The 17,732-nt window shown below is 51.6% G+C and overlaps 1 protein-coding gene and 1 long non-coding RNA gene across 22 annotated transcripts in view; one reads left to right on the top strand and one right to left on the bottom strand.

Annotated features, from left to right (window-relative positions):
- Window positions 1–5,208, bottom strand: part of ERI3 (ERI1 exoribonuclease family member 3) — a 125,391-nt gene extending 120,183 nt beyond the window's left edge. For 7 of the 21 annotated variants that reach the window (XM_021096788.1, XM_021096787.1, XM_021096797.1 and 4 more), the window contains exons 1-2: window positions 4,717–5,129; window positions 2,224–2,299 (exon numbers count right to left, since the gene is read on the bottom strand). In XM_021096788.1, coding sequence (XP_020952447.1) covers window positions 2,224–2,299; window positions 4,717–4,902 — 262 coding nt within the window. In that variant the 5' untranslated portion in view covers window positions 4,903–5,129. Of the gene's footprint in view, window positions 1–2,223 lie in introns of all 21 variants that reach the window. The other 14 variants (XM_021096790.1, XM_021096799.1, XM_021096794.1 and 11 more) reach the window with 13 other exon arrangements.
- LOC106507672 lies at window positions 5,279–16,016 on the top strand. The gene is made up of 2 exons (XR_001303830.2): window positions 5,279–5,484; window positions 11,718–16,016. It is a non-coding gene; the product is annotated as an uncharacterized LOC106507672 (long non-coding RNA).

The following is a 17,732-nucleotide window of genomic DNA, read 5'->3' as shown; positions in this document are numbered from 1 at the left end:
ATTTTCCATTAGGAAGAGCAGCATCTTGCTTTAGTTCCAAATTCCTCTGGTCTGCTGGCTGCCTCAGCCAGGGGCTAGGTGTCTATCACGTGACCACAACGACACTTGTAAGGACCCCAAAATTACTAAGCCAAAGGCCAGGTCACCCGATTGCTGGCTGCTTTTTTTAAAAATGTGCAAAATGCTATTAATCGCAAAAGTTAAGGCCATTGTGCTATAAGCTTTACATCTCATTAAATCCTTTAACCAGCCTATGAAGTTCCACTTTACAGACAGGAAAGCCAAACTCAAAGAGGTAAGTCGCTTGCCCAAGGTCACAGCACTGTTATCTGAAACCTACAGGCTTCCCTCCAGCCACGTCCACTGGGGCCTGTAGGAGGAAGACAATCCATTAGATGCTCAGCAAATACTGTCTCTGATCCCTACATCCGACATAGACCATCGTACACAAGCAGGAGGCATTCCCAAAACAAGAGAAAGGTCGTCAGTTTCCGACACGCAAGGAGAGACTGAGCAGGACGTATACAGCATGACATAATCCCTGGTAAGCTTAGGAAAATGGGTCCTTCTCCTCGTGTAGCGTTCGAGAAGTTCAAAGCACCTGACACTAAGCTATGACCCCAAAGGCCATAATCTCTCCTGGGCTCCATTCCCTACTTCTTTCAATAGAAAAGAGGTCCCCAAAACTTCTCAGCCGTTCCACACCAACTTCTCCTTCCCACATCTTTTCTAGTCTCTGTAAAAGGAGCTGGTATCACCCAATTTCTCTGACAACGTCTAAGCTCACCTAGATGGCCAGGAAATTAGAAAAAGAACCAGTATACACACAGATGTAAAAAGTCAGGTATGCTCGATTTTTAATTGTCAATACACTGCCTCAAAGGCGAAGATACAAAATGCTACCCGTGTAACTGCCGCCACCTCCTTACTGGTCCCTCCGCCTCAGGGATTGTCCCCTTCAATCCACTCTTAGCACTGAGATCAGAGCAAACTCTCTAAAACACCAATCTACCATCGGCCCACTGCTTACACCTTGTAAGGGCGTCTCCTTGTTTCTATGATTGGTCTGACCCCGTGGTTGGTCCATAGGCCAAATCCAGCTGCCACTTGTTTTTATAAAGTTTCACTGGAACACAGCCAGGCTCGTCCATTCTTGTACCACGGCTGCTTTCGTGCGATAGCAGCAGAGTTGAACAGAGAGGAAGAGTTGTGACAGAGACCCACAAAGACTAGATAGTTGCTATTTGGTCCTTTACAGAAGGTTTGCTGACCTAGTCTTTTTTCCTACTCACCATTTAGTCCTAAGAGCCTCTACGGCCCTGGCCTCTGCTCACCTTGTCTCCTTCATTTCTCACCATTCTCTCCTGCCCTCTGCCCACTGAGTACTCTCTATCTCCATCCCACTGAACTTCAGTTTCTCAAAGTCAACAACGCTCTGACCTTCACACTTCACACACCTTCATGTCCTCATCAGATTCTAGCCGAGAAAGGTTCTTCTGAAAAGCCTTCCCTGAGCCCACCAGTCCGGGCCGGAGGTCCTTTCAAGTACTCTTAACACACATACACTTACCTTGTTCTAGCGCAGAGGTCTCGTAACCGCCTCTATACTATCTGTCTCTCCCATGACTTTGTAAGCTCTTTGGTGTCAGGGAAAGTGGCTGTCTTGTTCGCCACCACAATGCCAGGACCTAGCAAAATGCCTGGACCTTAGTTATTCAACAAACTGCCTCTGAGATCCTGGCTATCAATCATCAGAGTCCACCTTTTAACCAGCCCCAATCCTTGTAAAATGGAGCTAAGCAGGGATTAACCACCCACCCAAAGGTGAGCCACCCAAATTAAACCAAGACCCCAAGGGCCCTGGTCAAGTGCATTTATCAAGGGGCAAATGAGCAAGATCCTCCTGGTACCTCAAGATGTGCATTTCTCAGGATAAAGGATTATTCCAGCTGTACTCAAGCTTCCTGAACTTCAAGTAAACCCTCCTACGTAAAAGCAATGCCCACAAAGCAATCCTGATAGAACTTGAAAGTCTAGACACCCCACCTCCAACCCGCACCACTTTAGACTTCAGGTAAGTTTCAGTAGCCTTTCAGCATATGGCATCTTGCCCAAAAAAGCTACAGACAATACAATCTGCACCAGTCCCCACTCCCCACCCTCCAAGCCCATATACTCATAAGGAAGACGTCAAGCCTGTTGACCAGGCAGCAGGATTCTCACCTCTCCTTACTTCGAAGATGCCAAGACTGGCCGCCGGGGATGCTGAAGGTTCTGTGAGAGCTGGAAAGCCCCAATGCTGTGGATAAACACACATCTCTGCAACAAGTCTATTTCAATAGAAAGGATCAAATCCCCAGGGGGTTGCTGTTTGAAATAACTGAAGGACCACACTATCCTTCAAACTCCTAAATCAAACTCCTTTGGCGTAACGGCTATCTATGGGGAAGCACAGGGCTGGTACAGAGCTTTCAGAAGCTACTGGTACTAGAGTTGACCCTTGAATAACACAGGTTTGAACTCTGTGGGTCGAATCATATGCAGATGTTTTTCAATAAATATAATGGGTATTTTCTTGGAAATTTGTGACAACTTGGAAAAAAACTTGCAGCTAGATCACATAGCCTAGAAAAACCAAAACAATTTTAAGAAAAAGTTAAGATGTTATGAATGCATTAAATACATGTAGATATACATCTAACATTCCAAAATATGTCAATCAATTGCTTATGTTATCAGCAAGGCTCCTGGTCAACAGTAAGCAATTAGTAAACTCTGGGGGAAGTCAAAAGTTATAAGCAGATTTTCAACTGTGGAGGGGGGTGTCAGCATCCCTAAGCCCTGCATTTTTCAATGGTCAACTGTACATATTTTAAGAATGATGAATTTCATGTACTCTGCTGGCATACTTTTCTTCCTAAGGAGTTTATCTTAACCTAGAAACACTAAACATTTAAAACATCTGAGCTTGGACTGAGAAGGATGACCATGAAGTGGTGGCTCTGAGGATAATCCAGAATCCTAGTCTAGTCAAGGAGGGGGCACTTGTAAAGGCTAACAATATTCAGAAGTCAGGAGCTGAGGCCAGGACTGGAGGAAGGGGTGGGTGCCACAAAGCTACAGGCCACACTGCAAATGGCCACACATGAAATGCTTGCAGGATACATCCAGGTCTGCCTCAAGTTCTAAAAAAGTCAAGATAACCAAACTCCAAGTCAAATTATCAATGAGTACCGATCATTTTTATCACTTAATTCGCAAATCTTCCACGCTCTGGTTTCTCTTCAGGTCACGTAAGTCTTAATGCCTTTTACCAATCAGATCTTCCAAAGGACTAGAAGTTGCAAAGGTGCCCTTAAGAGCTAGCAACATCCTTTGAACAAAGAAACTCCTAGGTTTAGAAGCAACCTATTCCTGTCCACCACTCTACATTCTCAACACTTTATCCTGCGCAGATCCCCTGGGAAAATGCCACTCACCAATCTACCCCAACCCAAAGAAAACACTTTCCAAAATGAAAGGGAATAAAAGCACTTTTATTTGGAAATTTCAAGTTAGAAGGAGAGCTTTCAGCCAAGCTCTGTGACCTAGCTAGCCGATTATTTACAGGATCTTTGGGCAGGAATTGTTAATGAGCTTTTAATTTGGAGTGCTTAAGTTGCCAAAGTGCTCTGAGCTCCAGTGAAGCACCACAGAATCCATCAAGGAAACCTTATCAATCACTTCCCAGCAGCTACCTTCCCCCACCACACGGCCCCCACCTCTCTGACGACAGGCAGCCAAGTGGGTTTCTAACCAAGACCACAGACACACACATTAGTGGGGTCACACTCCAAGACCCTGTTTATAAATTGCCTTTTAAATGGTAGGGGATTCAGGTATAATATACTTAGGCTCCAGGCATGAACCCACTAAAACAAGGCATGCTGTGTATGATAAAGTCAGAATAAAGCAGAATTTGATGAAGCCAATTTCCCGTAGGAACTCTACACACAAAAATCATCCAACCCATCACAACTCACGAGTTCAAACAGTGTACATAGTCTTGAGCCAATGGGATTCCTGGTTTTTTGCCCTTCAGCTGGGAGACCGATAAAACCTCTGACAAGAACTAATACCAGAGACCTGGCCAGCGACTTACAGCACAGGTAACGATGGGCACTATCATTTTGCAAAATCCAGACCTAAAGACAGAATCCACATCCCCAGTGAGGGGCCACATTCAGAAGCTCCCGAGGCAACACGTCGCAGTTATACTTTACAAGAGTTCACAGTCAAGCCCCGATCCAAGTTCATGCCTTTTTGTTTTAAGGAAACACCTGTTGCTGGAACACTTGCAGGAAAAGCAAACAGAAAGCTAGCCAGGTTAGCCCTCCTTATTCACTCCTTCCACCATCACTATCGCCATCGCTACAGACTTTCTAAGAAGGAAACAGCTAACCTTGTGTGTCTGCCTAGGGGATGGGGAGTGGGTAAAGGGGATGTTCCATCTACTATCTCCTCGCGGGGTTTCTAACCTCTTTAGTCAAACCCCTCTTCCTCCTCCTAAGTAATCCCAGGAAAGAAGTCAGCACCCTTAATCACCTCGGCGGGTCTGTCTTGCAAAGCCCTGCCCCTCTCCCTCTCCACCAGAACGTTACTCAGTGGCTCGTGCACCCAGGGTGAGCACATGGGCGAGCACCCCAGGCTGCACAAACTGCGCGCCGCGACCCTCACCCCGCATGCATGACCAGGGCCCAATCTGGGGGGCCTCTCCGCATCACCCACCCCGGGGTGCTGCCCCCAACTCGGGCCCATCCAAGTCCAGGGGAGAGTAAGGGGAGGAGCAGGGGGCCAGGAGACCAGCCCTCCTTCCCAGGGCCGCCCCCGCCCCCCTTCAGCTGCGGGAGAGGCTGTCGCCATGGCAACGCCCCCTCCTCGGGGCCAGCGCGGCAGGCTCGCTCCAGGTGCAGGCCCCGACGTCTCCCTCGGCCTGAGCAGGCGCTCAGGGCAGTTTACGGCGGCGGGCGCGGCCCGCGCCGACTGCGGCGCCGGCCAGGCAGAAGCAGGGCCAGCTCCGCCCGCTCCCCACCGCCCGTTCCCGGCCGCCTCAACAGCGGCAGCCAGCACCACGAGTCCACAACACACCGACTCACCTCCGCGCACTCTGACCCCCGCCGACGTGACGGACGGGCGGGCGCGGTGGCCAACCGCTGAGCCCGCTGCCGGCCCCCTCGACCAATGGGCTGCAAGGAGGCGGGGTTCTTCTCCCCAAACGCTCTCCCTCCCGCCGACATGCGCGCTAAGCTGTGTCAAGATGGTGGCGCCCCGGGCCGGCCTTGTGGGACTTGTAGTTTCGAGGTTGCACGTACTTAGAAGAAAGTGAAGGGGGCCTCGCTTCCCAGCTGTGAAAGAAATTTTTTTGAAAAAACCCGACACTTCCTAAAGGCCTAGACGACCCAAGGCCCCCACTTCTGTTTTTCCACCTTCCACTGTTCTCACGAGGTGAGTCTAGTCTCACGAGGCGACAGGTATTTAGATGTCACCTTCCAAGGATGCGGGCCTTCAGCAAGTCCTCATTATCGTCACGGTCTCGGGTGGGCCCGGGGGAGACCGCAGAGGAGGGGCCCTTGGGCGAAGGAGAAAATGCTGAGGTTCTGAAGGGCCTTCGCAAAGAAGCGGGAGCTGAGGTGTTGGGCGGCTGCCTCGTCGTGAGAAGGGCTGCGGCCTCAGCCCTGGCGGCTTCCACCCTCCGCCGCTCCGCGCCGAAGCCGGAGGTGGCGTCCTCGCCTTGGTCGTGCCTCTCTGGGAAGTCGCAGGCACCGGGTCCTGAGCTGGGAGACCGCGGCCTCGGCCGGGCCGGGGACCGTGTTCTGGGCCCAGCCTCAGGCCGCACGCCCTGTGCCTGCCGTCTGCCTGGTTCTCGTAAGAAAACAGGGCCGTTTCCGGGCCCTGTCTCCTCCGAGATCTGACCTCAGCGTCAGAAGAGGTCCCACCTGAGTCGGGAAAGCCGGGCGCTCCCCCAGTCGGGGCCTGCCTTCCGTAACCCACGCGAGGAATTAGCGAATTCCTCTCAGCAGCGACAGCACTGATCACATTGCTTTATAATTGTCTGTGTGCTGTCGTTGTCGCTCCCTCAAGTCTCTAAGCTGCCTCAAGGTCGGCGTTACTTCCGTGTGCTTCGTGCTGTGTCAGTTATACCGGGCACAGTGCCGGGCACAAAGCAGGCACACGGTAAATGTGAAGAAATGAGGGAAGGCGCCATCAGGGACAAGTGCCACTTAACCCGAGGTCAGTAAAAGAGAGGCACATCTGCCTACTCCTTGAGTCTTGGAGCTGGATCACAGTCTCCTCCCTTAATGTTATCTGGATGTTAACCCCAGATGAGTGAATCAGTCGCCATATTTATGGTGCCTCTGCTAAGTGTCAGGCACTGTTTCTGTTGCTGAGGACTCACGGTAGATAAGACACCAAACCTGTACCCTCAAGGAGCTTTTATATCGAGGAGGGGGAGAAAGAGCAGACAATAAACAAAGAAGTAAATAGGTAAATAAGGTTCGACAAGAGGCCCTAAGGTGCCCTGTCTTCTCTCTGGCTTTGTTGCATCCTGAGTGTGTCCTGCGTCTCGGGCACAGCCGGCTTCTTGGTTATAAGAATGATGTAAACCTCCACTGTGAGGACTGGAGACTTTCTTTAAGGCCCATCCACAGTGGAGCCTTCCATGGTCCCCTGGACTTCCCCAAAATGTGTTTTTCCTCCTTAGTGCTCTAAGCCCATCTGAACAATTTCCAGGGCCTCACCAGATTGTAAGCTCCTTTTGGACAGAGACCAGGCAAAAGGCTTTGAAATAATAGGACAGTTTAAGAGCTCAGTATATATTTGGTGCCTCACACTGCTGCCTAACCCAGCCTTGGCTCCCTCAAGCCTTTGGCTATATTGTGATTCCTCGTGTTCTCTGGTTCCCTAGAAAACAGAGCCTGAAGCAAAGCTGAGGTGGTAAGATTTCATCAGGAAGTATAATCCCAGGACCACAAGAATAAGAGGGGAAAGGGAAGTGAGTCAGGGAAGGAAGGAAAGAAAATATAAATAGTATGACCAAAAAAAAAAAAACCACAGCTAGGGAGTACCCATTGTGGCGCAGCGCAAACGAATCCGACTAGGAACCATGAGGTTTCGGGTTCGATTCCTGGCCTTGTTCGGTGGGCTAAGGATCCAGCATTGCTGTGAGCTGTGGTGTAGGTCACAGATGTGGCTCAGATCCCACGTTGCTGTGGCTGTGGCGAGGCTGGTGGCTACAGCTCCGATTAGACCCCTAGCCTGGGAACCTCCCTATGCCACAGGTGTGGCCCTAAAAAGACAAAAGACAAAAAAATAAAAAAAAAAACTACTTAGTTGCTCTGTCATACAGACCATGAAGAACCTTCACTTCTTAGGGAGAAAAGAAGGGTTGCATCACCTCACCACTCTGGTGGCCACAGGGGGCACCAGACCCCACACCCAAAGCATAGTGGTTCGTCTGAGACCAAAAATGGTGAGAGGAACCTATAGTTCAGTCAAATCAGGCCACTGCTGTCCCACCACAGTGGGCACATTAGAAGCTCTGTCAAGACCTAACTGTCCTCCCAAAGGAAGCTAACACAGCCAGATGTGTTTGTAAATGAGACAATAATAGTAGCCGCTGGCCTGTCCAAAAAACGGGGGCCAAGGCCCTGGGTAGGGCATGCAGGTGGGGCAAGTGAATTTTTGGAGGCCGGTGAACTGAGTCCAATACAGGCACAGATACACCCTGGGTAAACCTCTAGCCTGGCTGCTGGGTTAAGTGGCTGAGCAAAAGTGAACCCTGAGCATTTGCAGCAACTTGGATGGGCCTAGAAATTATCATGCTTAGTGAAGTCAGTCAGACAGTGAGACACCAACATCATGTGCTATCCCTGACATGTGGAATCTAAAAAAAGGACACAATGAACTTCTTTGCAGAACAGATACTGACACACAGACTTTGAAAACCTTACGGTTTCCAAAGGAGACGGGTTCGGGGGTGGGGAGATGCACTGGGGTTGTGGGATAGAAATGCTGTAAAATTGGGTTGTGACGATCGTTGTACAACGGTAAGCATAATAAAATTCACTGAGTAATTTAAAAAAAAAAGTGAACCCTGAGAGCAAAGGCCAAAGAGGACCTCATTGGTTCTCCTGCTGTCCCATCAAACCACTAGAAAAACAGCAAGATGGCCATAAAAGTTGAGACCTTACTCAGCAAGTGAAGGGCAGAGAACCCAAGACTCAAGGACAGTACATGGCAGCCCCCAAACTTGTCACAACTGAGAGAACCCAGGCTGGGTCTGAAACCATTTTATCTGAGAAAAACTGGAAAACGCCTGCCATTCTCAGTCCCCGTAAGCTTCATAAGAGAGTTAGGAGGAGTGGGAGCTCAGAGAGAGCCCACCAGGGTTTGAGTCCTGGCTCTCCCTGGGACTTAGGCAAGTGACATATTCTCTGAGGCTCCGTGGCTTCATCTCTATATAGTGTAGATAATAATGGGACGCACTTGTTGGTGGAATTGAAATGCCTAGTGCAGCATCCTGCATAAAGACTTAGTAAACATTGGCTGTTGCTGTGATTCTGGCCCCTCCTCCACCCCTTTTCCAACTCCTCTTCCCACCGCAAGCACCCCCTCGCCCCCGACTCCCTCGCCACAGTCTTCCCTCCAAGAGCAGTGGGGGCTAGACCCGACCGTGCCTTCTGACCGTGCCTTCTTTGCCCTGCTTTCCCCGGGGCTCTTCCCCATGAGTCTGAGCCATTCATCTCCCTGGTGACCTGAATCTGAACCAAGAGATGGATGTGGGGTGGCTGAGGCCAGGGTGGTAATGTGCTCCCTTATCTCTGTGCCCCTCACTGGGGCCTAGTTAATTTTCCCTTTGATTTTAATATAGATTTATTGAAACTTTCAGTTATCAAAACAAACTGTAGCAGCAAATTGGTGTTCTTTGCAGGCCTACAAGTGCCTATAAAGCTGCCATGCTCGGGAACGAATGGCGCTCTCCGGGAGATCAGTCATGGCAACAGGAAGTCCCTGGGGACGCACACACTGCAGTTTAATATTTTTCTTATTAGCCTTTTTCTTCTTGGCTATCTAAGCCTCCCCTTTAAATCGGAAATCAAATGGAGCCACCTGCCCAGGGAGCCTCTCTTGCCCAAGCCGCTCGTGTTTTCTCCCCTGGCCCTAGCCTCCCTCCTCTCATCTTCTGACTTCTCCCTGCCCTGCCCACTGTTCCAGAAAGAGTTGTGATTCACATGCCCAGAGGTATGCCCACAGCCCTGTCCCAACGGCGGAAGGTCGGCTTAGGCTGTCTGGCCACTAGTCAGAGGCAGAGAATCCCCAAGAAGGATTGGAACTTCTTCCAGGTATGGTGCTCAGAAGGGAGGAAAAAACAGTTTTTAAAGCAAAAAAAAAACTGTTTTCTGAAAGGCAGACGGTCCTTTCCGTCGAGTCACCGAACTCAGCAGGAGCGAAAAGGAGAAGATAATCCTAGAGACGGGGCAGACTTCCCTGCAGCCCAAGAAGTGCGTGATTTCGGTCTCACGTCCCCGCTGCCCCTCCTCTCAGTCCCAGCTTGTTTTTGAAACCCTCCATCTTCTGGTTCCACTCTGCTTCTGTGCGAACAGCCTCGTTTCTTGCTTGCCCCGGTGACTCCTGTATAGGTTGAGCCACTCACTGCCGCCTGGAATCCGTCCTGTCCCAGGGGAGGGTCTTCATGATCTGGTGGCCGCTCCTCTCCCGGTCATCATCACCTCTTCTGGGCCCGAGGTGCTCCCGGGGCCCTGGTACATGCGCATCCCAATTCCCAGTGTCTTCTCCTTGCCCCCCCCCCACTTTTGTTCTTTTTGGCCACACCCACGGCCTGCGAAAGTTCCCAGGCCAGGGATCCAACCTGCCCCACAGCAGTGACAACACTGTCTCCTTAACCCCCTGTATCACCAGGGAACTCCGTATTCTCCTTGCTCGTAAACATTCCGTGCCAGCCGCACAAGCTACTGCTCCTCCTCAGAACTCGGACTGTGACTCAGAGTCCTGACAGCTGTAGCTGTGCAGCTGGAGTGATGGAGGGTGCCAGACAGTCCAGGACGGGAAGCTTGGCTCTGACACGTGCGGACACGGTGACTGGGGGAATCTCCCTGTGGCTCCATTGCACCTTGTGCTTGCCTGTCCTCTTGGCTACGTAGCCCACTCCGTGACGAAGTGATCGGTCTCTCTCTCTCTCTGACCGACAACATTCTGAGATCCTCGAGGAAGAAGCCTGTGTTTTACTTGTCTTTCTATTCCACGTGTGTCTGTTTGATGAATAAGTCAAGTCTGTTTCCTCTACTATAACATGGAGATAAAACCTACATAAACAAGAAAGTGAAAAAAGCACCCACCACAGCACCCAACCAGCATGAGGGGTGCTCAGTGAGTGGTTTCCTTCATCAGTTTTCCCTTAAGATTGGTCATCAGCCACCAGCCCTCCCAGCTTTTGCCCGTTGCCATTCAGCTTCAAGTTCAGCCCTCTCCTGTGGCCTGCTGGAGCTCTTCCGTCACTGATCAGATGCCAGCATTCACCCTTGTCCCTTTAAAGTGGTACTTCTCTCCTCTAGACCAGGCTCCCTCCATTTTTTCCAGATCTGTCCACAAACTGCCATCACCCAGTGGCTCCAGGCCCTGGACTGCCTTGTGGTGTGTCTGTGGCAATGCGGATGCCCTACCATCTCTATACCAGCTGGTAGTGTCAATGAGTTTACCTTAACCAATCTTGCTAATTCTAGGCCCCCACCTGCTCCTATAGGAATACGAATGCCTGGCAATGTTCCCCTAAAAAAGCCTCAGTTGTGCCATAGAGCAGGCTAAGCCACGATGCTCCACTGGCCTCATTGCCAAGTGACCCTGGGTGCTGGCCTTGAGTGCCTCTACGTGATGTGCTCAGCTCTTATGGTACCATGATGATGTGAGAGCATCGTACTCTCTCACAAGGAGGAAGGCTCCCTCCGTATCACATGCAGTTAGGGGGACCGGAAGCCCCACAGCAGGAAGATTTGAGCTCTTGAGTGTTTCAGAAACAGCTCTTTCCACCAGTTGAACTGATCTTTTCCTTCTCGTTGCGCACACCTGCCGCTACCAGAGGAGCAAAGACGGGGTGAGCTTAAGAAAAGTCATCATAGTGAACCAGAGCCACGAGCCCCCTTCAACCCTTAGTCCTATTGTGGAACCTGGCTCCTCTGCCAGCCTCTCTTTGCCTCTATATTAGGTTTCTCTTTGGAGCTCTGCTGGCCCTTTCAGCAATGTGGTGTCCAATGGTTATCCGGTCATGCAGATCTAGTTATAGGCTTGGTTCAGATTTGTTTTCCCCTGAGAGGATTTCCAGCCCCATGTAAAACAGTGGATTCAAACAGATATGTGGGTCAGGAAACGTTGCCTGAGGCCCCACACCGGATGTAGCCAAGCGTCAGCTCCAAACCCACTAGGATCCGCGTTACACTGCGTTCCTCCCCCTGCCCCGCCCCAAGATTTAGTAAATGAACTCCTTTCACTGCCTTCCACCTTCCTACCTTCCCAAACTGGGAGGGCCTTGTCCTTGCACTGGACCCCCTGTGGTTTCATAGTTCCTCCTTCCTGGTCTGGGCATTCGCGTGCGCTACACTGGTGCCTCAACTGTGCTTCCAGCCTCATTTCCTCATAGTTCTTTACCTCCTCTTCTCTTCCAGGCCAGAGGGACTGATTGTTGCTTGCTGAGGTGCTTTGCACTGTTCTGCCTCCAAGACTTTGCTGGTGGTGTTCTCTCAGCTGGATCCCCATCCCTACCCTGGACTCCTGGAGAGATGCACTGTCTCAGAATGCACTTCCTCATCCTCAAGTGGCTGTTGCTTCCCCCTCCCTGAGTCCTCAAACCCTGTCTCCCGGTCCTGCCCTGAACAGCACTCACCAACCCACAGGCGGGGCTTACTCGGCACTCCTGACCACAGCCCCCAGGACCTGAGGGTGCAGTAGGGCTTTTGGCAGGGCATCCAAGGCCTTCGGGGGATGTCCTCCAGGAACCCCAGCTGAACTAAGATCGTGAGTGTATACTTTTTCAAGATGCCACAAACATTCTTTGAATACGTGATTTGGGCTAAGCTCCCTGAAGACATGGGACAGGAACATGAGCAACAGACACAGCTCCTGCCCTCACAGGGCTTACACTTTAATGAAGGGGACACAGGTAAGGACACAAGTGTCTCTCAGGATGATAACTGTGGTCATAGAGCCCAGCTGCAATGAAGGTCTGAGGATGATGGGCAGTCACAGCTGGAAAAGGTTCCCGGAGCAGGTAATATTTAAGTCTTAGAGGCTGAGTAGGAACTTCCCAGGCCAAAGAGAGGAGGAAGCAAAGAGTGAAGAGGAGAGGGGCATCCAGGCAAAGGGAATAGAATATGCGCAAAGACACAAGGCAAAGAAGAGGCCCACAGGTGGGGGGGCGAAACTCAGTACTGCAGGAGCAGGAAGCATGGCGAAGAGTGTGAAACAAGACTTTGGAGAAGGAGGCAAGAGTTAAGGTCATGTATGGTCTTATAAGCAAGCCTTCTCAAAACATTTGGACTTGATCTTGAAGGCGGAGCGCCACGGAAGGGTTTAGAGCGGGGCAGTGACTAGGGCAGTTCTGAGTTACAGCAGTGCTAAGTCAAACTTGTCACGTGCTGGCAGTCCAATCACCTGGGGGTCTTGTTAAAATGCAAATTGTGACTCTGGTTCTGGGAAAGGCCTCAGATTCTGCATTTCTAACAGGTTCCCCGCTGATGCCGCTTCTGCTGGTCCTCGGACCACACAAGAAGTAGCCAGGTCTTAGTGTAATCTTTCTGGTCTAGCCGCCCTCCTTCCCCAATGCGTCCACTCACAGAGCATTCTTCTAGTCACGGAAAATGGTTTAAGGCTGCTGTGACTCCTCACTTTTATTTAGTGTGTGTGGGTATATATATTTATATTTTAATTAATTAATTTATCTATTTATTTATTTATTTAGGGCCACAGGTGCAGCACATGGAAGTTCCCAGGCTAGGGGTCCAATTGGAGCTACAGCTGCCGAACTACGCCACAGCCACAGCAGCATCAGATCTGAGCTGCGTCTGCAACCTATACCACAGCTCACGGCAGCATTGGATCCTTAACTCACAGAGCAGGGCCAGGGATCGAACCTGCAACCTCATGGACACTAGCTGGGTTTGTTACCACTGACTCACAGCAGGAACTCCAGCATCTATATTTTAGAAGCTATTCATTAAATATGTGTTCCACACTTAGCCAAAGATCAAGTGCAGGGGGCACGGGGCTGGAGGAAGACAAAAAGCAAGGCATTTTTCTGCCCAAGAGTGTTCAGCGGCATCTAGGAAGGGGTGGTTTTCCCTGAGCTGCCCTCTGCCAGGCCTGTCATAAACATGGTAAATGAGGCCTGTCTCAGTAGTGCTCCCTGGGGCCCCACCTCCTCTGCAGCCCCCTCCAGCGATGAGCCTGTTTATCCCTGACGGTTGTCTCCGACCCTAAATCAATTCCCCATCTGATACAAACCCTCAGTCCTCCCCAACCCTCCTCCCAGTTCCAGGCTCTGTCAGTTTGTAAAATTGGAGGCAGTGTGTGATGACAGGAGTGACAAGCTCAGGCTCTGAAGTCAGACTGCCTGGGTTCACAGTCCAATGCCACTACTTATCAGCTGGGCCACCCTGGGCAAGTGGCTTAACTTCCCTAAGCTTTAGTCTTCTCGTCTGTAAATTGGGGATGATAATTCTTCCTGTGTCATGAGGCCGTCGTGAGGGTCAGGTGGAACAATGCATATAAACCACAGCCCCTAAAAACAAGCAGAAAGCACCCATAACTTGGTTATAGTTTTTTGTTTGTTCATTTTGCTTTTGTTTTTTTATGGCCACACCCACCGTACGTGGGACTTCCCAGGCTGGGGGTTGAATTGGAGCTGTATCTGCAGGTCTGAGCAGGGCCAGGGATCAAACCTGAGTCTTTATGGATGCTAGTTGGGTTTGTTACTGCTGAGCCACAACAGGAACTCCATCTACCGTTTTTTTTAAATCCAGAAACCTGTATGTACAAGAGCTTACAAAGCCCTTTGAAATGCTAAGGGGAGTTCTTGTGGTGGTAACGAACCCCACTAGTATCCATGAGGACTTGGGGCTGTGGCTGTGGCTGTGGCCAGTAGCTGCAGCTCAGATTGGACCCCTAGCCTGGAAATTTCCATATGTGTGAAGAAAGAAGGAAGGAAGGGAGGGAGAGAGCCTGTCTGAGGGATAGTCCCTGTCCCTGTCCCTGTTGTCACCCCCTGCCCACAGTAGCTCTTCCTGCTGGCATCACCCCGTCCCTAATGCTGGGGAGGCAGGACACAGCCCAAGTCCAGCAGTGCACAGAAGCCCTGCTGGATGAGGCAGATTTGGGGAGACTAACAGGACAGGAGGCTTTCGCCTCCCAAAGCTGAGACTCCGTGTTGGAGGGGACGCTTTGCAGATTCCCTCCTACCTCAGTCCATCCCTGCAGTGTCTGCTCTGTCCAGGGTCACCCAGGCTGCCCCTCCTTCCGGCTGCAGGGAGAGAGGCAGCTCCAATCATTCATCTTAATGTCTCTATTAAGCAGGGTTATGACCAGGATGAGACAAGAAACAAGGTCTTTTAGTGTAAAAACATGGCTTCCAGGGCTTGGCCCCAGGGGACTCCTCCCGGGCACTGCCGCTGCTCCCAGCTACTGCTGCTGGAGGGTAGCTGCGGCTCCAGGTCAGGCAAGATGATTCTGCCCTGCGTTCTCTCTCTCCCCACTTCCCGGGAACCTTTTAAGGGCCTGCTCAGAGCTTTCACATCCAGAGAGAAGAGCATGACTTGCATTTGATGGCAGCCCAGGGGTCCTTGAGGCTGTCTGTGTGAGGCCCACACCCTGACTTGGGATCACTGTCCTCATTGGCCACCTCATCACTCACCCGGAATTTGCAGGCAGCAACAGGCTTCGGGCAGGGGTGGGGAGGGGGAGGCACAACTGGGCCTCCCCTGGAGTCTGGGCTCAGAGCCTATGTTCCTGGTTATGGGAAGATGGAAGAGGATCCTAACAGGACCGTTCCACAAGTGCCCCTTGCTCTGAGAAGGTGGAGGAGCCTCGTGGAGTCAGCATATGCTCAGACCCGGGCCTGGGCTCTAGGGAGTAGCAGTTGGCCCACAGAGCCCATGGCTCACGGACCTGACCTGTGCCCACGTGAGGGCAAGGGCTTATGGGCAGCAGCAGGACCAACCCCCTCCTCTGGAGAGAAGTCGGAGAAGTCGGAGGCTCCTGGAGAACCAGAATCAAAAGGCATCCCCCCAGAACACACTCAGAAGGCCTCAAAGGGAGCCACGTGCACAGAAACACCCTTCGGCGGTGTGGAGAGTCCCCAGATGACTTCCCGCACGTTCGTATTGTCACCGTAAGAACACGAGTCCTTTAGCTAACTGCAGGACAAGTAGGATGAGAATGTGGAGCACAAAGAGGGAAGAGACAGGTCCCCAGCGCAGTTTGCTGCCCACCGTCCCGCTAATCCTCAGGCCACTGTGCTGCTGCCTTCCCGCTGGTCCTGGTTTCTCCCTCTGTATCAAGACCTGTCCTGAACATGACCTTCCCACACAGGGGCTGGAGGAGCCATCTGGCGTCTCACTCCTCTCCATGCGCAGGAAGAAGGCAGGGGCGTCCCCTCCGCTCCTCCCTGCAGGCCGCGGGTGAGGGGCCTTGACCAGGAGGGCTGGGAGGGCAGGGGGGCTGCAGCGCGAATGCCAGAGCCGCTGAGGGCAGCACAAAGTCAGAGTGAGTTAGCACCAGTCCCAGGGGCTGCATGAGCCAGGCAGGCTTTTACAGAGATATCCAGGGAACGAGAAATACCAGCAAGGAAGTTGCCCCATTAATAAATAAGAAGGCGGGAAATTAATGATGGTCTGAAAACGGCTGAGCTGCTGAACTCGTTCTTTAAATCTGTCTTTAACAAGAAAAATAAAGAAAAGAGATTTGGCCAATTAGGAGGTAATGAAGACATTGTAAAAATAGCGCTTGACAAAAAGCACACATCGGTGGCGGGTGGTGGGGGGAAGAGGCACTGAGTGAACATCCAATGGCCTTGACCCTGCCCCCCCCCACTCCAGAAGAAGGCTGCCAACACAGAGGAGAACATGGGATCATTACAGGGCCTGGGAACAGGTAGGGAAGGAACTAAGATGGGGAGACTCCAATGTGGGCTTAATTGATGCTTTTCAAGAGCCTATTGTGAGCCAGGCAGGATGTTCCACCTTCTCCAACATCCTTTCCTGTGAAGGCTTAAATGAAGGTGAGGAGGGGGGGGGGATTAAAGAGGAGACAGAATAAGGGCAGATGAGGTGAGAGAAGGGGGCCGGAGAGGGGGATCTCTAAGGGCAGGGGGACGCAGAAGCACCCTGTTACAACTGCACAATGTCTAGGCACCTGACATATTTGGGGTGGTCCCCTTGGCATCCTATCCTTATAAATAAGAGAACAGGCGGGGAGGCACGAGAGAGCAGGAAAAAGAAATCAGAGGAGAAACCTGGGCCCCAAAGGAGAGAGCGAGCGCGGTTCCTCTGTGAAGGAAGGAAAATAAGTGGTGGTGTTTGGACAGGGCCGAGGGAGAGAGAGGGAGAGGAGCTGGGCCCCGCCCGCCCTCCAGCTTCAGCCCTCCGCTGAGGCCCAGGTGACCCTCCCAGGGAGCACAGCGGCAGCCTCAGAGACAGGTTGAGTGTCACTCACCGTCACTGTCAGTCACAGGTTGAGTGTAAGTGGAGGAGCTTCAGGAAATAAGGGTGGAGTTCCCGTCATGGCACAGTGGAAGCGAATCCCACTAGGAACCATGAGGTTGCGGGTCGATCCCTGGCCTCGCTCCGTGGGTTAAGGATCCGGCCTTGCTGTGAGCTGTGGGGTAGGTCGCAGACGAGGCTCAGATCCCGCTGTGGCTGTGGCTGTGGTGTAGGCGGGCAGCTGTAGCTCTGATTAGACCCCTAGCCTGGGCACCTCCATATGCCGCGGGTGGGGCCCTCAAAAAAAAAAAAAAAAAAGAAAAGAAAAGAAAAAAATAAGAGAAGGGTGAGCTAGGAAGATGAGGATAATAAAGAAGTCCCAGAGATTGTGGCGTGGGCCAGCGGCTACAGCTCCGATTCCACCCCTAGCCTGGGAACTTTCATATGCCATGGGAGCGGTCCAAGAAATGGCAAAAAGACACCACAAAAAAAAAAAAAAAAAAAAAAAAAAGCAGTCCCAGAGAAAGGGTGACCTTGCAATCGTGCACATCCCGCCCCTGGGGCACTGGTACAGCAATAAATACTCATCCCACCCGCGCTCTCTGAGGGGGTGGGGACAGAGCGGGTGCCTGTGAGATGAGCAGGGTCACAAAAGAGGAGATTTAAAGGTGGGCTCTTGGGAAGATCTAGGCAGTGAGGGAAGGGAGGGTCTTGAGTAAGAAAGAAACAGAGGGCTGGAGTTCCCATCACAGCGCGTGGAAACGGATCCGACTAGGAACCATGAGGTTGCGGGTTCGATCCCTGCCCTTGCTCAGTGGGTTAAGAACCTCCATATGCCACGGGTGCGGCCCTAAAAAGCAGAAATAATAATAATAATAAAAAAAGTAGCAGAAGGAGAGTGCAGATCCACTCAAGCCCACTCGTGCCCCATCTTTTTTCCCCTGTTTTTTTTTTTTGTTATTTTTTTTTGGTCTTTTCTATGGCTGCACT

This window comes from Sus scrofa, chromosome 6 (genome assembly GCF_000003025.6).
Source record: "Sus scrofa isolate TJ Tabasco breed Duroc chromosome 6, Sscrofa11.1, whole genome shotgun sequence".
Lineage (NCBI taxonomy): Eukaryota > Metazoa > Chordata > Mammalia > Artiodactyla > Suidae > Sus > Sus scrofa.
The sequence above is the reverse complement of the archived record's forward strand: the minus strand, read 5'-3'. Positions and strand labels throughout refer to the sequence as shown.